Source organism: Scylla paramamosain, chromosome 22, assembly GCF_035594125.1.
Source record: "Scylla paramamosain isolate STU-SP2022 chromosome 22, ASM3559412v1, whole genome shotgun sequence".
Taxonomy (NCBI): domain Eukaryota; kingdom Metazoa; phylum Arthropoda; class Malacostraca; order Decapoda; family Portunidae; genus Scylla; species Scylla paramamosain.
In genome coordinates, this window is record NC_087172.1 from 17302430 (window position 1) to 17323722 (window position 21293).

Sequence of the window (21293 nt, forward strand, 5' to 3'; positions counted from 1 at the left end):
CTCTCTCTCTCTCTCTCTCTCTCTCTCTGTGTGTGTGTGTGTGTGTGTGTGTGTGTGTGTACAGTGTGCGCTCGCTGTACATACCCGACTGAATTGTTAACTCTGAGGACAGTTGTGTGTGTGTGTGTGTGTGTGTGTGTGTGTGTGTGTGTGTGTGTGTGTGTGTGTGTGTGTGTGTGTGTGAACCGGTTTTACACTGTGACCCTTGAAGCTTTCATGCTATCACACACACACACACACACACACACACACACACACACACACACACACACACACACACACACACACACACACACACACACACACACACACACACACACCATTACTAAGTTATTTCATTAAAAAGTTTGTGTGAAAAGAATTATATTACTGCTGCTTCTGAGCATTCCCCTCACCCTTTATTACTCCCACGTCCCTTTATTTATTATTCCCTTCCCTTTTTCCCCTTTTTTTATTTGGCTTTTGTACCATACACATCTTTTGTAGTGTGTGTGTGTGTGTGTGTGTGTGTGTGTGTGTGTGTGTGTGTGTGTGTGTGTGTGTGTGTGTGTGTGCTGTTATCTCAGTATTTTTCCTACAGAGAGAGAGAGAGAGAGAGAGAGAGAGAGAGAGAGAGAGAGAGAGAGAGAGAGAGAGAGAGAGAGAGAGAGAGAGAGAGAGAGTTTACATATCAAATAAAACGTAAGTGAATGACCGTGAGGAGGAGGAGGAGGAGGCGGAGGAGGAGGAGGAGGAGGAGGAGGAGGAGGAGGAGGAAGGGGAGCTATACAAGTGGAAGAACGAGCAGGAGGAGCGATAGGAAGAGGAAGAGGAGGAGGAGGATGAGGAGGAAGAGGAGGAAGAGGAGGAAGAGGAAGGGGGTGACTGAAGGCAGTGGAGTGTCTTGAGTGTTTGACGCCCGTGACTCAGTCTATCCACGAGCCCCCGATCTTGACATCTACTTATAGTCTCTCTCTCTCTCTCTCTCTCTCTCTCTCTCTCTCTCTCTCTCTCTCTCTCTCTCTCTCTCTCTCTCTCTCTCTCTCTCTCTCTCTCTCTCTGATTCGTAAGGATGTTTGGTGAGGGGCTAAATAACTACTACTACTACTACTACTACTACCACCACCTGCTCGTGTGTGTGTGTGTGTGTGTGTGTGTGTGTGTGTGTGTGTGTGTGTTCAGATTCCTGCCCTGCCTGTATATTCCCAAATTTCTCCAGCTTAGTCGCCCCATCATGCCAGAGTTTCCACGCCACACTATAGTTTACTTGCTTCTTGAATCCAGCACACGACGTACATGCATTTCTCCCTGGCCACGAAAACCAAACCCAGCAAATTATTAAAAGACATCGATAAGGTTTCTGGGTGATAACTGAAGGAGACAAAGGTTGCTGTAGTAAAATGTGATGGTTGTAATTGTCTTCCAGGCTACGAAAACTAGATCTAGCCAACTAATGAAAGACAATGATGAGCTTTTTGTATGATACCTGAAGGAGACAATGGTAGAAGGAAAGTTTCTATAACAAGGTGGAGGAGGAATGTGATGGTTCTATTTGTTTCTCGAGTCCAGTACACTATTTCTCGCAGCCCATGAAAACCAGACCCAGCAAGATGAGACACTGATAAGCTTTCTGCCTTATAAGTGAAGAAGGGACAGGTAAAAGCAAGGTTTCTATCACGGTGGGGGAGGAAGGTGTGATCGTTTTCTCCCAAGCCACGAAAACCAGGCTCGACTAAATAGTATGACAATGATAAGCTTCCTACCCGATAAATAAACAAGGTAAAAATAAAAGCAAAGTTTCACTGACAATAGGATGAGGTGGTTTTCAAATCAATATAGAAAACTTGTAGGGTTTGCCACACGTAAATGCAAGAAAACTAGACGTAGCTAAATAACAAAAGACATTGCCAAGCTTCCTGTCTGACAAGTCAAGAAGGTAGAAGTAAAAAAAAAAAAAAAATTCAATGACAGGGTGTATCAGTAGGAGGAGGTGGCTTTTAAATCAACGTATCAACATAGAAAACTTTGTCACGTAAATGCAATAATGCTTCATAACACTGAAATACCGTACAAGAATCAGCGGTCTTAGGCTGGATCACATTAACCTTGGTACAGTCGCGGCCAAAAGTCTGTTCTCGTGCCGCATTCTTTTCCACTAATTTAAATGGTTTGCCTTCATCGTCGATCCTCTCATGTGTTGCAAAACCTAACACAGATAGATGGTGATTCTAAGGAGGGCTTAAGACTGAGGGAAGACATTAAATAAAGTGGAAGTGAGGGTAGCAGGTTACAAGACTTCTAACCGCGACTGTACATTAGCTTAGGCTACATTCAAGTTATTGCAGTGACCTGATGTAATTCAGCGGCAGCACTAAAAGCTCGTTCACTGTTCTGGTCATCTCTTGCTAACATTCAGAGCGCTGTAAAGAATTGCTTGCATGGACGCACGCAGAAAACAAGCTAATTTTGTCTTTTCCAAGCTACAAAACGACTTGAGAAACTGTGGTATACAAAATAAGTAATTGGAACGTTGTAGGTGACTAAGGGGAAAAAAAAAAAACTGTGTATCAGTGTAAGGGTTATCGATAAACATCAGGCGTGTGCTGCCCAGGAGAGAGAGAGAGAGAGAGAGAGAGAGAGAGAGAGAGAGAGAGAGAGAGAGAGAGAGAGAGAGAGAGAGAGAGAGAGTGTGTGTGTGTGTGTGTGTGTGTGTGTGTGTGTGTGTGTGTGTGTGTGTGTGTGTGTGCGCAAGTCGGGTTTACCTGCATCTACCTGAGGATTAGCCCTTTTGGTAACTGTCAAAATCCTCCTCCACTGCTGTTATTTCTCCACTCTAAACTCAAGGCTAAGCTCAAGACTCGGGCCAGACAGGAGGCAAGACTGCTGGCGATAGGACCTTCTTCTGAAACACCTGCGCCGCACCTCCACTGCTTTGAAAAGGCTCCACATAGAAGTTACACAAGTTTTTAAGGATATTTTTACGGTTCTAGCGACAGATTGAGCGCCACAAGTTGGTGGAGTGGAGCATGATAAAACCAAATAAAGATAAATAAATAAGATTAACGAGATTTCTACATTGAGTTGAGAATCTGGCTAATCATCTTTGTGGCCTTTGAAAACAGTCGTGGTGAGAGAGCAAAGCGTTTCTGAATACGTGTTGCGCCACCTTCCTTTCGTTACCTTCCCCTTGTTATCCTCCCCTGTGATACGCTTCCTTGTAATCTGTAAAGCTCATCCAGGAAAAAAAAGTGCATTGATGTATTAATTTCTCCACTTATTCATTCATTTTATTATCGTGGCACCTTACTCTGGCTATCTAGGGTGTACTGTTCCCCCTTCCCCCTCCCTCCCCTTCCGTATGCCCGCGAGCAAAGAGTAACAGTAATGGAAGGAGGAGGAGAAGGAGGAGCGATGGGGGGAAGAGGAAGAAGAGGAGGCAACATTATATTATTCGGGATCAAGTTTCGGGAACGTCTGAGAGAGAGAGAGAGAGAGAGAGAGAGAGAGAGAGAGAGAGAGAGAGAGAGAGAGAGAGAGAGAGAGAGAGAGAGAGAGAGAGTGTGTGTATGTGTGTTGACGTCCCGTTTGTGTGTAAAGGGAGAGGGGGAGTGTATGTGCATGTACTGTGTGTGGGGGGCAGTTCCCTCCTTCCTCGAGGCAACCGTCTGAAGCTCGTGGTCGATATAGCGCCCTCCTCCTCCTCCTCCTCCTCTTCCTCCTCCTCCATTTCTTCTCTTCCTCCATTCTTCCTCCTCCTCCTCCCTCCAGTGTGTTGGTCTTCCTCCTCTTGCTTCCTTTTGGTATGTGTGTGTGTGTGTGTGTGTGTGTGTGTGTGTGTGTGTGTGTGTGTGTGTGTGTGTGTGTGTGTCTCGGAGGCTTTTGTGTTCTCTTTTGTTGTGTCTTTTTTGTCATATATCTGTCCGTGTTTTCTTTATTTCTCTTTATTTTCTTGGTGTTGTTTGCATAAATTTGTCTTATCACATGTGTAACGAGGATTCTCTCTCTCTCTCTCTCTCTCTCTCTCTCTCTCTCTCTCTCTCTCTCTCTCTCTCTCTCTCTCTCTCTCTCTCTCTCTCTCATTTTCAGTTTATGCTTGCCTCGTTCTTTTCTCCATACTTTTTGTTTTGTCATTATGAAACGAAAAATATTCTCAGAGGAAGGAAAAAGAAAAGAAAAAGAGAAAGAAGCAAACAAAGGAGGAGGAGTAAGAAGAGGAGGAGGAGGAGGAGATGTAGGAGAAATGGAAAACGAAGATAATGTATTAGAACTTGAAATTCTTGCTACGTAATATTGTGTTCATGGTGCAGGTGGTAGCAGTAGTAAAAGTAGTAGTAGTAGTAGTAGTAGTAGTAGTAGTAGTAGTAGTAGTAGTAGTAGAAGTAGAGGTAGTAGTAGCAGCAATAGTAGTAGTAGGAGTTGTAGTAGTAGTAGTAGTAATAGTAGTAGTTATTGTTGTGGTTGTTGCAGTTCTAATAGTAGTAGTAGTAGTAGTAGTAGTAGTAAGGTGGATGGGAAGGTTGAGGCATGCTTGTAGTGTTGCAGATAACAACAACAACGACAACAGGAACAACAACAACAACAACAACAACTACAGCAGCATTATGTTGAAATATCTTGCTTCACTTCTCTCTTCTTTCTTCTCCTTTACTCTCTCTCTCTCTCTCTCTCTCTCTCTCTCTCTCTCTCTCTCTCTCTCTCTCTCTCTCTCTCTCTCTCTCTCTCTCTCTCTCTCTCTCTCTCTGTGTGTGTGTGTGTCTGTGTGTGTGTGTGTGTGTGTGTGTGTGTGTGTGTAAACATATAAAGGGCAGACATGCACAGAGACTTACATGCGCTCCAGGCTTTCCTCTCCCCACCTCTCCCTCCCTCTCTCACCCTCTCCCTCCCTCTCCCTCTCTCCCTCTCTCCCTCTGTTTACCCCCCTTTCTCCCCTCCTCCCTCCTTCCCTTGTTTGCCATCACCCTATTACACCTCTCTCTCTCTCTCTCTCTCTCTCTCTCTCTCTCTCTCTCTCTCTCTCTCTCTCTCTCTCTCTCTCTCTCTCTCTCTCTCTCTCTCTCTCTCTCTGCAAGTTCTTTCTTTCACCCTCATTATAGTCTTTCCTTTTTCCTTTTTTCCTCCTCCTCCTCCTCCTCCTCCTCCTCCTGGTTCGAATTCAAAACACCAGGAGGAGGGAGCTTAGTCTAGAATCTAGATTATGAGTGTCGGGTTAAAAAGAGAGAGAGAGAGAGGAGAGAGAGAGAGAGAGAGAGAGTGAGAGATGAGAGAGAGAGAGAGAGAGAGAAGAGAGAGAGAGTTCAAATTTCTCACCCTGGTTTACTTTGAGAGAGGGCGGAAGCATACACCTGTCCATCATTACTTATTCACCATCAGCAAATGTGGTGAGCAAAAAGGAGCCTTGTACTCTCTCTCTCTCTCTCTCCTCTCCTCTCTCTCACTCTCTCTCGTCTCTCTCCTCCTCTCCACCTCTCTCTCTCCTCCTCTCCTCTCTCTCTCTCTGGCTCCCATTGCTCTCCTCCCTTACACAAGTTCCCCTTTTACTTTCTCTCCCTTCTTTCTCTCCCCTTACATCGTCTCCCCCAGCGTGCGTGTTAATGGCAACACTTCCTACCTCTCTTTCTCTCTCTCTCCCTCCCGCTTCCCTCTCCCTCTCCCTCTCTCCCCTCCCCCCCTCCTCCCCTCCCGAGCCGCGTTGCCACAAGCCAGACATTTAATACCAGAGGAGGTAACGTTGCTTCCCACACCTGCCCTGGAGAGAGAGAGAGAGAGAGAGAGAGAGAGAGAGAGAGAGAGAGAGAGAGAGAGAGAGAGATGGGAGGGGGAATACGTGTTCAGGATAATTTCGGGAGGAGACTAACGGTTGGGGAGAAAAGTATAACATTTTTTACCCCCTTTGGCTTTTTCGTGAGACAGGGAATAAAGGGGAATTTAGAACCCCCCTCTTGGATTTTCCCCTTGTTTTTTTTCCTTGTCCCATCTCCTCTCTTCCTCCTCCTCCTACTCCTCCTCCTCCTCGGTGCAAGTAATTATAACAGGAAAAAGGAAGAAATGGGCGACGCAGGGGTTATGGCAGTGAGGGATTGAGAGATTACAAGGTGACGGGGTGACAGGGAGTGAGAGAGGCAGGAAGGCTGTGGTGGTGATGGTTATGACAAGGTATAGATGTAGTGGAGGAGGCAGAATTGTTGTTGAGTTTGGGATGGTGATGGTTATGTAGTGTGTTACTGGTGGTGGCTAGTAGATGGTGGTAATGGTAGTGATGGTGGTGGTGGTGCTGGTGGTAGTAATGGTGGTGGTGATAGTGATGGTGGTGAAGAAATGATGTTTGGGTATGTTGGTTGTGGTGGTGGTAGTAGTTGATGTGAATGATTATGGTGGCAGGGAAAGATAAATTTTGGAGGAAATATGATGTTAGATGAGGAGGAAGAGGAGTGACGAAGTAGGGTGGAAGTGAAACAGAGGAGGAGGAGGGAGGAGGGGAGGAGGAGGAAAGGAAAAGAGTTGGAAATGGTAGCAAGAGATGAGAAAAATTGCAATATGTATACTCTTACATGGAGAAGGAATGAATAGGTGGAAGAAAGAGGAGGAAGAGGAAAGAGAGGCAGAGGAAGAGGAGGCAGAGGAGGAAAGCAAGGATTGTGATAGAAAAATATGAATAATAGACAGATAAAGGAGGAAGAGGGGGAGAGGAACAATGGTTAAAATATGGAATGCTAGAGAGAGAGAGAGAGAAGAGAGAGAGAGAGAGAGAGGAGAGAGAGTGAGAGAGAGGAGAGAGAGAGAGATGAGGGAGGAGAGAGAGAGAGGAGAAGCAGCGTGATTACTGTGGAGGGTTTAAGGGAATTGACTTGGGCTGCCAATAAAGATTTCCAATTCCAGATATGAATGGTCTCAATTTTAATCGGAGCCTGTGTTGTCGTTTTTATTTATTTAAGTATCCACCCTTGTTTTTCCAAGGATTTTCATGGCATTGCATCTACTTCCTTACCTGTGTGTGTGTGTGTGTGTGTGTGTGTGTGTGTGTGTGTGTGTGTGTGTGTGTGTGTGTGTGTGTGTGTGTACCTCATTGCAGTATTGAATTGAAACTTTTATTGTGTCCTGTCTCCCTATTCAATACTCTTATCCAACTTAGTATATCATTTTACTTCCATATATTTTTACAGGATTAAGTTGAGCTGGTTATATTTTGTCGCTTAATAATGCTATATTTTTCTTCCCACTTTATACATACAGTTTGCACACACACCACTTGCTTTGATAATTCATTCCATAGATCTGTTGCTTTATTTAAAAAAAAACTATATTTCTGTATATCCTTATCCATCTCTTCTAAAGTTTCTTGGTGTGTCTTCTTAATATGTATTAAGTCTCCTTGCTGACACAAGTTTCCTACATCTACCTTTTCTTTTCTTTTTTGTCACACATTTGCACATAACAATCTCTCTCATTCATATTTTATTCAGCTTGGGTAGCTGTGTGTGTGTGTGTGTGGTGTGTGTGTGTGTGTGTGTGTGGTGTGTGTGTGTGTGTGTGTGTGTGTGTGTGTGTCGCAATCCTTACAATCACCTCATGCTTGTCTCTTCCCTTTGTCTGTGTTGCAGGGAGCAGCCCATATTCTCCTGCAAGGCTCATGTCTTTCACATCGACCCCAAAAACCAAGCGGTCATGGATCCCGGCGTCCTCATCTGCAGTCTCCGTCTCCTTCTTCCCACGACTCCACCAGACAAATTTACCGCATCATCTCTGTCGAGGGTCCCAAGGTGGGTGAAATAATAACTTGCACTGTTCCACTCTCACACTGCCTGTTTAATTATATTATGGCAGGAGCAAGTGTTTCTGTTCAGTTATCTGTAAAATTGCATTCCTGTAGTGGAGGGTCACACTTTTAAACCAACTACCTTCTAATTCCAATCTCCTCCTTCCTTGTAACCCTTCCCTTTGAACATCTCTCCTACTATCCCTCCCAACATCTATCTTTCTCCTTTCTCTTAACTTGTCCCTCTGAACATCTATCCTTCTATCCCTCCCAACATCTGTCTTTCTCCTCCTTTCTCTTACCCTGTCCCTCCCAACTTTAATCTCTCCCATGAAGGCATGACAGAAAGAAGGAAGACACTTGAAAATGGATTCTTTTGTGAACACCTGTTTTAGAGAGAGAGAGAGAGAGAGAGAGCAAGTTGTAAACCACTCCTTATCATCACTGCAGGCCGTCATCAACAGCACCATCACCCCCAACATGATGTTCACCAAAACGTCACAAAAGTTTGGCCAGTGGTCCGACATGCGTGCCAACACAGTGTATGGCCTTGGCTTCTCCACTGAGGCTGAACTGAACAAGGTAAGCTGTTTATTGATGGGATAAGACATCTTCCATCATAGAACAGTGAACTAAGGTAAACTGGATAAAATGTCTTCAGTTATAGAACCCTTAACCCTTCCACTTCCAGACAGTTTTCCCATTATCTCCTATAACTTTTAAACATTCACTTATTTGTGGCTGTTTATTGATTTTATTGGTTTTCTTTCACTTACAACCTGTTTATATAGCCCTGCCTTTCTATGTCTACAGTTCATAGAGAAATTCCATGAGGTGAAGGAGGCAACCCGCTCAGGAAAGACCAATGGCACTATAGTTGGGGCAGGTGCAGGCGGTGGTAGTGCTGCAGCCGGTGGTGGTGTGGGCGGTGGAGCGGGGTGCTGTGTCGTCGTCCTCTGGTTCTGCTTCAGCCACTGCATCGCCCCTCACCACACGTGCCAAGAACCAACAGGACTCAGTGGGGGAGGTCAATGCGGTGTCTTCAGGTAGGTGTCACAGTCTGATCCCAAGGTACAGAAGGATGGTGCTTGTAAATGATCAGGTGGTTCTGTTCATCTGTTTTCTTTTTCCACAGATTTTTTTTTTTTTTTTAATGTATTTATTTATTTATTTATTTATTTATTTATTTATTTATTTATTTATTATTATTATTATTATTATTATTATTATTATTATTATTATTATTATTATTTATTTATTTATTTTTATTTTTTTATTTATTTATTTGTATTTATTTATTTATTTATTTATTATTATTTTTTTGTCGCACAGCATTATGGTTATTGTGATTTTGGATTACAGATTTTTCTCTGCATTGTAACTGCACAGAAATGACTGAAAAACTTGGCATCAAAGTATTATTGCAAAATGAGCTTCAGTTTATAATGAGATAATATGTTGTTGTATTATCAAACTGTTGATGTTGTAGTGAAAGTTATTACACTACTTTTTTCATCAGTCATGAATTGCCAGATAAACTTTAATGTAGAAATTAACTGATGTGGTGATGAGATTGAAGATATGTGGTGCTTGATGACCAGACAACTTTACTTATGACTACCACCTTGTTGTCTGATAAAGCACATGTCTCATTCCCAGGCAAGAAATTATGTTCAAACAAAAAATGGAATTCACTGATACATTTTCCCTTGTCATATTCTGGACTACTCCTTTTTGACATTTTGTGGAATGAAAATCAAAATTTTTTTGCCTCTATTTTTGTAGTCCATGGCCAATTTTCTTGATACATACAAAGAAAAAAAAGAAAGAAAATGCTGATATGATGCAAGACTAGTGTATTATTTTTGTGTTCTATCTGGAAAATTTAACCAAACATCCACTCCCTTTCATCTCTTTCTCCTTCATAATTTCATCAGACATTAAGATCACATGTCCAGTACTGAGGAATTTGTTTTCTCTGTAGTCTTCAGTATATAACTTCCATTAGTATTTTTCTGCCACTCTAAAAGTAATACATAATCTTTCATCATCATTATTGCCTTGAATTGATATGAAGTAAGATCTTTACTCCTCCTTCCTTGTGGCATTACACTCCCTGTTTAATAGATCTTCCCCACACTAAGTAATAGCTCCTCTAGGCTGTGGTACATACCAGGTAAGAGCTTCTGTTCAGTTACTACCTGTCCACAGTGCAGCTTCGTAAACAAGCTGTCTATGCCCAAATGTTCTCAGACACTCCATAGGCCATCACTTTGTTCAGTTGCAGAAAGACCTAGGTGCTCCACAGAATGTTACTCTGTTTGTCTCTAACAGAACCAAAGAAGTACAGTTATTCAGAAAAAAATTGTATGAGTTTATTTACTGAAGAATACATTTTATGGTGCCATTTCATATCTTTTAAATATAAAGTGGTTCTCTTTTTTTTTTCATTGTATATAATTTTTTCTTCAAGAAAAATCAGTTAAGGAGATGTTATTTCATATTCCATTATAGAAAATTCTTGCTGTTTTATTAAAGACACATGAGCATCTAATAGAATCACATGGCAGTTCATTTCTTCAGTTGTTGTTCCTATAGTCTTTGGTATAAAACTTTTATTAATGTTTTCATGTTACTTTCAAAACAATTTTAAAAAATCTATCATTAACTGTGCCATTATCAGGACAAACTCATTATCACATTGAGAGTGGAATCAGGGATCAAGATTTGAGAACATGTATATTTCAACTTGGGACCAATCACCAAGTAAGGGAGCTAGACTGGTCCTCCTACCATACCCAAACCCCATGTGAAGATAAAGAGTTTAGGACACTGCTAGTGATGGTATGGCACTCATTACTTCATCCAAGTAACTCCAGAAAATAAAATAGAATTACAGGCAGTAAACTGGCTGTATTACTCTTCACTGCTTTCACTGGTACCAGTCTTTGAAGATCACACTCTAAGCTTCCACCAGACAGGTTCATTAAGGGTGAGAAGTGTCAGAAGTTTAATTGGGTGGGGAGGGGGTTATTTTCATGTTGATTGTGATTATAGAGGAGATTTCACTAAGTATTTTGTTAGACATTCTTGAAAGTGATGAAAGACTCAAGAGTGGTATTCCTCCTATTGAGGTTTGTGATGGCATTTTCTTATGAGACATTTTATGTAGAAGATAATATTGTATTTGATGAGTGACACAAGTAGTTGGAACATTATCTTGAAAAAAATAGCCTTTGTTATTTAATGATATTTTGGGAAATGTTCTCATAAGCCTTTGACAATACTGAGGTGTGCTGAAGTTTTCCGTAGTCCTTGACAGCAGAAGTCACTATGTACCTGTCTCATTCTCTGTACTCTTGCTCTCATTTGAAGCAGCAGCCACAGTGTTACCACCACAACAGCAGGAGGCTTTTTTATTATTATTATCATTATTATTATTTATTTTTTTTTTTTTTACTCTCTCTCCCCCATCAGTAGTTGGTCATTCATGTTTGGTGTTAGAATTTTGAGCAAGTGGTGAGCATTAGTGACGGCTCATTTTGATTGAGGGAAAGAACAAAAAGAAACAAGCCATTATCACCTCTGCCTCTGTGCATGCCTGTGAGTGGGAGGTAGTGCATGCCTGCTTGTGAGTCTCCCTTGAGTGCTGCATGATGATTGTTTGTCTGAGTTCTCTCTCTCTCTCTCTCTCTCTCTCTCTCTCTCTCTCTCTCTCTCTCTCTCTCTCTCTCTCTCTCTCTCTCTCTCTCTCTCTCTCTCTCTCCTCTCTCTCTCTCTCTCTCTCTCTCTCTCTCTCTCTCTCTCTCTCATCCAAACACACAACACACAGCACACACCCACACATCCTCATCCACTCTATAACACACTTATGTCTTCTCTTGTTTGTGCAAATGAAAAGATATAAGGTGGCATTAAAAATGTTCCATGACTCATGTTATTGTGTTATTCATCTCTGTTGCATCTGAGGTTTTGTTTCCCATGGCTGTGTGAGAATGAAGGTTGTGAGTATGGAAGAGACTGTGTCATTTCTGTGTTGCTAACCTACTGTTTGTGTTGGGTGAATGTCATGTTGTGTTCATGGATTAGTAGTTTTGGCAGTGACTCTCAAGAGTTGCTTGTTCCTGGCTCTGTGTTCATTACCTGGGTGGAGGTGTATAGTATGTTGTGTCCAACACCTCTCACTGGATTCAAGGTGCAGCCATAGCAAGATGTACCCCTTGTGTCCCAGGAGAATTCCAAGTTTGTCACACTGTGTTGTAGCTTCTACTAATTAAGCTCACCAGTCGAGGTTCACCTCCCTCATTGCAGACTATTGCACATTAGATCTAAGTTTTCTCAAACTTTGAAGTTTCTTTATATGCAACTATATTTATAAAGCTCCATTTCATTATTGGGTGGATCACACCTGACCAGTTCCTGTTTCCCAACTCTGAGAAGATTGGAGTCATGAGGAAGGAGGTTAGAGTTATGAGGAAGAAGTTGGTCAGAAGTGTGTGAGCTGTCCACCCACTAATGGAATGCAATTGTATATATCTATATATATAGAAAATGGTTTTAACACTTGCAGGAATGATAAAAAAAAGTTGGAATTAAGAGGAAGCAAGTTGGAATTAAGAAAATTAATGGATGACACTCTTGACTGACTCCTACTTTCCATCTCCTTCCTCCCAACTCTTACCTTGTGTATCTTTTCTTGTGACTTCAACCTTCCAACCTCCCAACTCTTACTGCAGGAGCAAAAATGAGGGTTGCATTACACCCCAGAACTATAGTATTTAGCAAGACCCTCAACAACTGGTGGCTGATGTGCTCAAGACTGTTTTCTTAATTTTATTCTGTGACTTATTTTGTGCTTTGCACATCAGTTTCGCACTCTCCGTATTCTGTAAACCTTTTCTTATTCTTTTGTATCATTACTGTTTGTGTGAACTCAAAAATATAACAGCTTTTTCCAAGACCAGATTATCATAAGATTGGACTGAGGTTTCTAATTAGAATACGTACACGTTTTGGATGAACTTGGAAGACACTGTAGAATCCATTTGAGTTAACTACCTACTTCTCTGTTCTTTTGTACTTTGTACAGGTCAGTCATATTTCTTCTTTTTTATGTTCACCATCATCTTGCCGCAGACCTGGACTCTCTAGTTCTGGCTCTCGAGGATGACATCGACGCAGCCTTGAGGGGACTCTCAGCACGCCGGTCCAGAAGTCTCTTAGGCTTGTCTTTTTCCATTTTTATTGTTTCACCCTTTTCTCCTAGTGCCACATCTTGAAGGAAGGCACCATGCTACCTTTCTCTCTTTCTTTTTGTGGTTTCAGCCACAGAAAATTGAAGTATGCTGGAATATGAGGTATTGTTTGGCTCATGGCAATATTAAAAAATGTGCACTAGTTTGCAGTTCTTCCTTCAAGAACATTCACCTTGGTGTCTTACTAAAGAGGTGTTTACCTCCACACAAGCTGAGCCTCACAGCACTCAGCACTTCCTTCTGGCAGACATATATTGTGCATTAATCTTCCTATTATTAGCTTAGCAGTGCAGCACAACTAACAGCGACCACCTGATGCTGGAGAGGCTAGCACAGCACCACTCTATTGTCAGCCTTCTTAATAGTAAAAAAAATAAAAATAAAGAAACTGTAATAAACATTATAATAAGAAAGTATATTGTATTAAAAATTGTTCTTCAGTTATCAACCTCACATGAATAATTAGAACAATTTTAATATTGAGAATGCTTACAATATTTTCTATGTTGGCTGAACTAACACATCTTACCCAACCACCAGTGAGTCTGAACACATTAACCAAAGGTGAGATGCCTATGGGCAGGACAGTCAGTGTGCCACATGTGTCCACAAGCTGTGTCCAGGGCTTGTTTTACCCTCACTTACTGAAGCACACGTGGCTCATAACTCTGTGTGTGTGTGTGTGTGTGTGTGTGTGTAGAGAGTGAGAGAGCAGCAATGATTGAGGTGGTTGTGCTCCTAATGCTTCCCTTGTGCTGTGTGGGTGATTGCTCATATTTGTTTCTCACACAAGCTGTGATGGTTAGCCTAGGCTGTTGTTGATGCTGAGGTGTGTTTGGAGATTTTTAACCCATTGCTGTCAGTAAGCATTGATGATATAGATGTGTAAGATTACTGTTAAGGAAGCCTTATATTTTTACTTTTTTTGTAGGATTCATAAGCTCAGTTTTTCCATATCATTTCTCATCTTGATGCAAGTGAAATGAAAATGAGGAAATCTTGCATCAGCTGAGTTAGGTGTTATTTCTGTGTGTCTAAGATGCAGCATACATAAAATACACCTGATCACAGTGCTGTAGCATGCCTCACATTCACACATTCCCTAGTAGACATTAGTGGAATACTGCAGTCATTTCAGAATAACCCCTTGCTCCTAAGTTTTTTTTTTTTCTTGCATTTTTTTTGTTTGATATATTGAGTGGTACATCTCATTTGCTTAGCAAGTGATGTCTTCCTCCTCTAGTGTGGTTACCAGATCACCAAGATGGAGGCCTTCACTACTCTATACTGTTTTCTCTCTTGCCTGCTGGAAGTGTGGCGCTTGACTTCTGAAGATTGACAGACATGAGGATGCTGGAGCATTAGGCAGGACACCACAAGCTGACTGACAACCATCAACTACTGGCATGACCTATTAAAAATGTTCATTCTTATCTACAGTAAATGCCTAATTGCCTGTGTATTCATTGTGAAGACTATTACCTTACGATGTCTTTATAACTACATACCTCATTGACAAGTGATATATAATATACCATTTAAGCCAAATGATTGAGCCATGTTGTGCTTTAAGACTGATAGTTTTAAGTTGTATGTATTTGAATAATATGTTGTGTGAGTCATGTTGCAGCATCAGACACCAGGAGGGCCGCACACAGGCCGTGACTTGAGGCTGACACTTGACGCTGCTCATGGGACACCCTAGACACTTGTGTAGTCCTTAAGAAGACTCATTATAAGATGAACAGGAGAATCTGAGGAGAATGTTGTGAGAGAGAGAGAGAGAGAGAGAGAGAGAGAGAGAGAGAGAGAGAGAGAGAGAGAGAGAGAGAGAGAGAGAGAGAGAGAGAAAAGACAACAGGAGAGAGAGGGAGAGAGAAAGAGAGAGGGCTCACTGGGCTCCTCTTACAGGTCTGGACCACCTTGCCCTGGCCAACTCTAATGACACTAATGCCTCGCTGCTCAAATCATCCTTAGTTGCTCACCAGCGCTCACAAAGCCTCTCAGGTAATTGGCATCAAGGTTGCAGTAGAGCTAAGCTGGAGAGCCCCTGAGTGTGTGGGGTGATGGGGCCTGTGTGGGGCCTCGCCTTGGCTCTGTGTCACTGTTGGCCTCAAGCTGCATGTTGCCTCTACCTTGTCCTAACACCACTAACAGCGTTGGATGAGGACTTAAGCCGTGTGTTGTCACTAACACTTAGCAGGTTGCCGCATGCTTTATCAAAACATTTCACCTAAATGATTTAAGTATTTCTCATAATGGCATTTGGGATCTATTAATGACATATGAACAAAAAAAAAACAAAAAAAAATGTAAGTGATCAGTAAAACCTTCAAATCACATCACAGATTATTTGCCAAAGACTGACCAAAGTGTAGAAAATGAGCAAAACACATACATTTAATGAAATAAGAGTCAGAAGTCTGTTTGTGTGTGTGTGTGTGTGTGTGTGTGTGTGTGTGTGTGTGTGTAATTCACTGATGGTCTTGAGGATCATGCGTTAGATTCTTGACTGCCGGCTTTGAGCTTTTGTGGTCCAGTCTCTGGGTAAAGCTGTGTATTTACCCAATTGTATTTATCTAGTTTTGATCTACAGGAAAAGAGTTATGCTCATATTGTCCTGTGTCTATATTTACTGTTATCTAACTTAGCTTTAAATGGATCAGTATTTTTGCTTGGACCACTTATGTGTTTAGGCTATTCCAAGTTTGTGCTTGTGTATGAATGTGTGTGTGTGTGTGTGTGTGTGTGTGTGTGTGTGTGTGTGTGTGTGTGTGTGTGTGTGTGTGTGTGTTTGTGTGATCTAGAGCTTTAGCACCAACTCTCCTCTGCTTCTCTGCTTTGTTTTGTTATGGCTATTGATCTTTCTGTTTGCCTGTGTCTATGTCTGGTTATCTCTCTCTCTCTCTCTCTCTCTCTCTCTCTCTCTCTCTCTCTCTCTCTCTCTCTCTCTCTCTCTCTCTCTCTCTCTCTCTCTCTCTCTCTCTCTCTCTCTCTCTCTCTCTCTCTCTCTCTCCTTCCTCATATAACAGAGTAATTTGACAAGTCCCAATATGCCACAAGTAATACAAGGAACAAGCAAAGTGAAGTTCTGACATTTCATGTGAGAAACTTAGAGCCAGGAATCAGCTTTTCCAGCATATTTGTTACATTAACTTTGATGATACTAAGATTATCCCAAGCAACTGAGCCCACTTTCCCTAACATATGATTAGAGTAGGTGACTGTAACTGTAGGAATCACAGGTGACTAGAGAGGCAAGGAAAAGATGTTGGTGACTGTATGTAGATATGAAGGAACCCAGACTTCAAGTGACTGGAATACTAAGCTGCCAAGGATGTAACAGTCCCAGGTAACTGGTGCATGCTCATCGTCTGCAGTCTTATTTCCTTTTGTGCGTGGTCGCTCACAGGCCCAGGATGACAGGTCCACACTCAGTCCCTCCTCACACACACCTGTTCACCCCCATCGCTGCAAGTAGAGATGTAGAGGTGCATAGTGTTTAATATTTCTGTGTTAGCATGCTGCATGTGGGATGAATTGAAATGATATGCCTGTGCTTTAAGAGCTCTTAATGATTTCTAAGGATTTTGAAGCTGTGATGCAGTACTGTTTGGTGTTCACTGTTTATACATAGTGTAGTGTGTTTTGTAGCCTGAGTGGTTTTTTGTATGAAGGATAATTTCTCTGTCTATCATTTGATCTTCCTAGCATTGTGTCTTCAGATAAAAACATCATTGATAACTGAGGGAGTTCTTTGTGATGGTTTTGGGATCAGTCTTTTAACCAAAACAAAACCCTTTGTAAACTCTGTCAGTCTCCAACCAGGCTAATCCTACATCCTCTCATCAATGTCTTCATTGCTGGCATCTTGTACTCTTTTCACTGATTTTGAATACAGAAAATTCTTTAATATAAACATGATCACAATTTGTATTACTTATTGTAGTATCTGAAAATTATAATCACCAAATTTAACTATTTCATACTCTTTTGTATGTCAGGTGTCAGGAATCAAGTATTAGTACTGTATCACATTTTGCTGCTCTCCTTTTTGGCCCATAAAAAATTCTGTGTACCAAATTAAATTGCAAAAATATGTAATCAGCACAAAATTATGCTCCATATTTTTCAATAATGACTTCAAGCAACACATTGTATTTTAGTGAGTATAGTCCTATGGCTGCAGTGATTGTCAGAATTCTGATTTATTTTATTTATCTCTTAATCTGTTATTATTTTTAATTTATTTTGTTGTTGTTGTTGCTTGGGAGTTTCAGGTGAAGTGGAAATTATTATTGTTCTTATACAGTAATACCTTACATTTGTTCTTGATTAAAGATTACTTTTTTTAGAACTACCTCTGTGAATGCAAAACCACAAATTTACTTGGTCATAAACTCAGAATCAATAAACAAAATGACAGTTCCACAATAGTGAAATTTGTAAGTTGTGGAGGTAATTGTGATAGTGGCCAGCTGTGGTGTCAGTGCATTGTGAAGCATTAGGTGGGATGAAATGAGGCACTGCGAGGTGTGGGGTGTGAGCAATTTTTTTATATGACCTATGTTCATTTCTTTGCAAAGTAATTATTTGTAATACATTATAGTATTTTTTTATTTTTACATATGTCTATATTCTGAGGTGTAAAGTTATAAAACTTCCCTAAAGGGATGAATTTAATCAAAGTTTTAATCTAACTACATCTGTTCATACTCTTGCCCTGCCATTGCCCTGCTTTCCCTCCTTGTGTATCCCAAAGCATTCTGTCTTTCTATTTTATAGAGAACTTTATTCTTACACTTATAGAATCTACCTTACATACATCATGCAATGAGTGATTCATGTTTAAAGGTTGTTTCAGTTCATCCTCAAACAGGTTGTTTGGGTGAAATAAGGCTTTTGTATATATATATATATATATATATATATATATATATATATATATATATATATATATATATATATATATATATATATATATATATATATATATAATAAAAACTACATGATATGCATTTTTGTGTCAAGTGCAATCTTTTATATTGCTTGTTTGCCATAGCAATGCTTCTTTCTCTGCCTATGCTTCTGTAATGCATTTTAGATTGCATATTAGTAGTAAGGTTTTACTATAGTAAATATGAAAAAAAACATATTCATAGGAAGAGAAACACTGGTATTTATGATGAACAATAATTACAAATCATAAATACCTTGCTAGAATGCTGAAGTAAGGGAAGATATATATTTTTTACTTAATTGGTCTAATTATGGTTGCAGGAGCTTATTATAAGTGCAGTATCAAGTATAACTATCTTAGTTCATCCCCATTTTTTGTGAGCAAGTCAGAGCTTCTCTACACTCTACTGCTGAAGAACATATGCATACATCATACTTCATCTCATCATTACATATCACTGGAAACAGTTCTACGATGATATACTCACCCTTAAACCAAGCAGCTAACCTTGCTTAGTGTGACAAAAGGCAGACTAGTAGACTTCTGCAGCCTTTAGCTCCCTCTCCTGCCCTGCATCCTGACTCACCAAGATGGGAACTTACATCATGGAGTGAAGTGGGATTGGAATAACACAGCTATCAATTTGTTACTCTTTGAGATAATGGATGCTGTAATTGACACACCATGCTGATTACCTTGCTACAATAGTTTTTTTGTGTGCTAATGGGAAATAGTGTCATAGAAGGAAGTACCTTATTGACCATGAAGCCAGTTAATACATTACATAATGTACAGTGGACAAATAATGTATATAAGTTTCTTTCTGTGCACCAAAATACATAAATTTAGTTTTTCCACATCATTATTCTTTTTTTTTGTCATTCAGATTAATGTAAGACTTAGATACAGTTTTATCATCATCACCATCATCATCATCATTTATAAAGACAGGTTCTATGCTTGCCTGAATCACATACTCTTTTACATTGGCTTTCCCCATTAGTTTAAAGTAAGAAAGTTTTCTGCATTACACACACATACACACAGACACACACACACACACACACACACACACACACACACTATATATATATATATATATATATATATATATATATATATATATATATATATATATATATATATATATATATATATATATATATATATATATATATATATATATATATATATATATATTAAAAGAAACTGGATAAATTTGGATATGGAGACAGGACAAAATGAGCTTTGGCTCATGCCCTGTACAATACAACTAGGTAAATACATGTGTGTGTGTGTGTGTGTGTGTGTGTGATTTTGTATTTGTTCATTCATTTCAATACAGCAGCATGTATACATAGTCTGTAAGATTTCAACATTTGCATGTAAATCATTCATTGATAATTTTGGTTGTACAGTTTTTACTGTATGCCTGAGTAATGTCTTGTACCATGTATGTGTGTGACCTGCTAATGCATTGGTGGCCTTCCCTTACAGGTCTGCAGCCTACAGGAGAAAGTCCAAAGCACAAGCAGGGTGGGGCAGGTGGGGGAGGAGGGGGAGGAGGGGGAGACAAGGTGGGCGCTGCAGGTGCTGGAGGAAATGTTGACACCCAGATGCAGCTCAAGTATGAAAATGACCGACTCAAGCTTGCTCTTGCTCAAAGGTATTTGTTTGACATCTGGAGTTGCGTGAGTGATGGTGGCAACCCTGCCTGAAGTTCATCTTATTTTACTGTAATTGCTATTTTGAAAGTTAGTTCCTTGATTTTGTAGGACAGCCAAGGTGAATAGATATGGGTAACATTTTTATACTTTGAGAATCTGCTAACATTCTTTACAGGCCAACTCCTCTTTTGTGACATTCTCTGCTGAGGCCTGAGTAACATCAGAGAGCTGCTTGGTCCTTCATATTTTCAGTGTTATACAATTGCTGCTTGGATAACTCCATATATTTACATCTCAATCAGTTTCAAAAGGTGTGACAAGCATAATAATTTGATATTTGAAGTAGTGCCATTCTAGATGTTCTAGGGTTTGTTGTATTCAGATGGTTTTATTATTTCTTTTCATAACACAAATCTAATTCAGATTACAAGGAATGTATTGTTACATAGTAACAGTTTACATTCCTCCCTTCCAGTTCTGCCAATGCTAAGAAGTGGGAAATAGAACTAAATTCACTAAAAACGACAAATGCTCGGCTCACCTCAGCCCTCCAGGAATCCACAGCTAATGTGGAAGAGTGGAAGAAGCAGCTACAGACCTACAAAGAAGAAAACAGTCGCATGAAGACTCGTATACATGAACTAGATGCAGGAGGACGGAGTAAGGAATTTAGGCGTTTGCAGTATTTTGAGATAGGTGTTATTTAGAGAAGTATGATGGATATTCAACATTTGCAGTATTTTGAGATGGGTGTTATTTTGAGAAGTATGATGGATATTCAGGTTTATATACTAAATGTATGGCAAGGTTCATCTCATGTAGCCTCACTAGGCAGAATGAAGTCAAAAGTGTTTTGTTGTAACTTTCACAGTCCCACATAGTGTTACATCTCTTGCAGTCTCACACTGTCTTAACAGAAGATACTGTCTGCCATGCTCCATCAACATAATCTCCCTCACCATTGTTTTGAAAGGCAGGCTTCATGTTTACACCAAGTCATCTGATGGTAGTCAGAGGCAGAACAATCATGTGCATTTTTTTTTGTCAGATCTTACAATTTCTAGTTTTAACTCTTCTCATGGCTTGGAGCTTACATCTGTTTTTCTGTCCATCAAATGGCACTCTACTTCCAGTTTTAGAAGAATGTATACCAGAGGAGCATAAATTTTACACATTAGCAGACTTACCTTTGTAATGTCCTCCAGTAAGGAAGACTGAGAATATTCATTATGTTTGATAATTTACTGCAGATGTTGTTGGATTAATAGATAATTCATGGGGTCCCTCAGCTGTATGGTATTTTATTTATTAACTGTGTAGCAATGAGATCTGAGCTTTTGACAAACATTTATATATTATAATTTAGGTACTTAAAATGAATATACAGAACTATTTCATTATTTTTTTATTTGTTCATTGGTATTAATCAAATGTTGCAATGTTCAGTAGGTCTTGGTGAGTCTGAGGAGCTGGTGAAGGAAGTGGCTTCATTGAGGGCAAGGCTGGAGAGTACTGAGGAGGAGCTCAGGTCCCGGGAGTCAACAATAGAGGAAATGGAGGTTCAGCTGCAGCGAGCTCGAGCAGAAGATTTACGAGAGAAGATGCAGGTGAGGCTGATGTTTTAATAGAGCTGTTATGAAATTAGATTGTGTAATGGGAGTATTTATGACTATGCAATG

At 40.3% G+C, this 21293-nt stretch overlaps 1 protein-coding gene across 1 annotated transcript in view; it reads left to right on the forward strand.

The window, feature by feature from the left end:
• The window catches only part of LOC135111822 (homer protein homolog 2-like), a 40169-nt gene that overhangs the window by 10321 nt on the left and 8555 nt on the right, over positions 1-21293 (forward strand). Inside the window, 10 exon segments of the mRNA XM_064025531.1 lie at positions 7578-7623; positions 7625-7684; positions 7686-7736; positions 8183-8314; positions 8546-8728; positions 8730-8778; positions 14899-14994; positions 19445-19613; positions 20090-20274; positions 21061-21221. Coding sequence (XP_063881601.1) covers positions 7578-7623; positions 7625-7684; positions 7686-7736; positions 8183-8314; positions 8546-8728; positions 8730-8778; positions 14899-14994; positions 19445-19613; positions 20090-20274; positions 21061-21221 — 1132 coding nt within the window.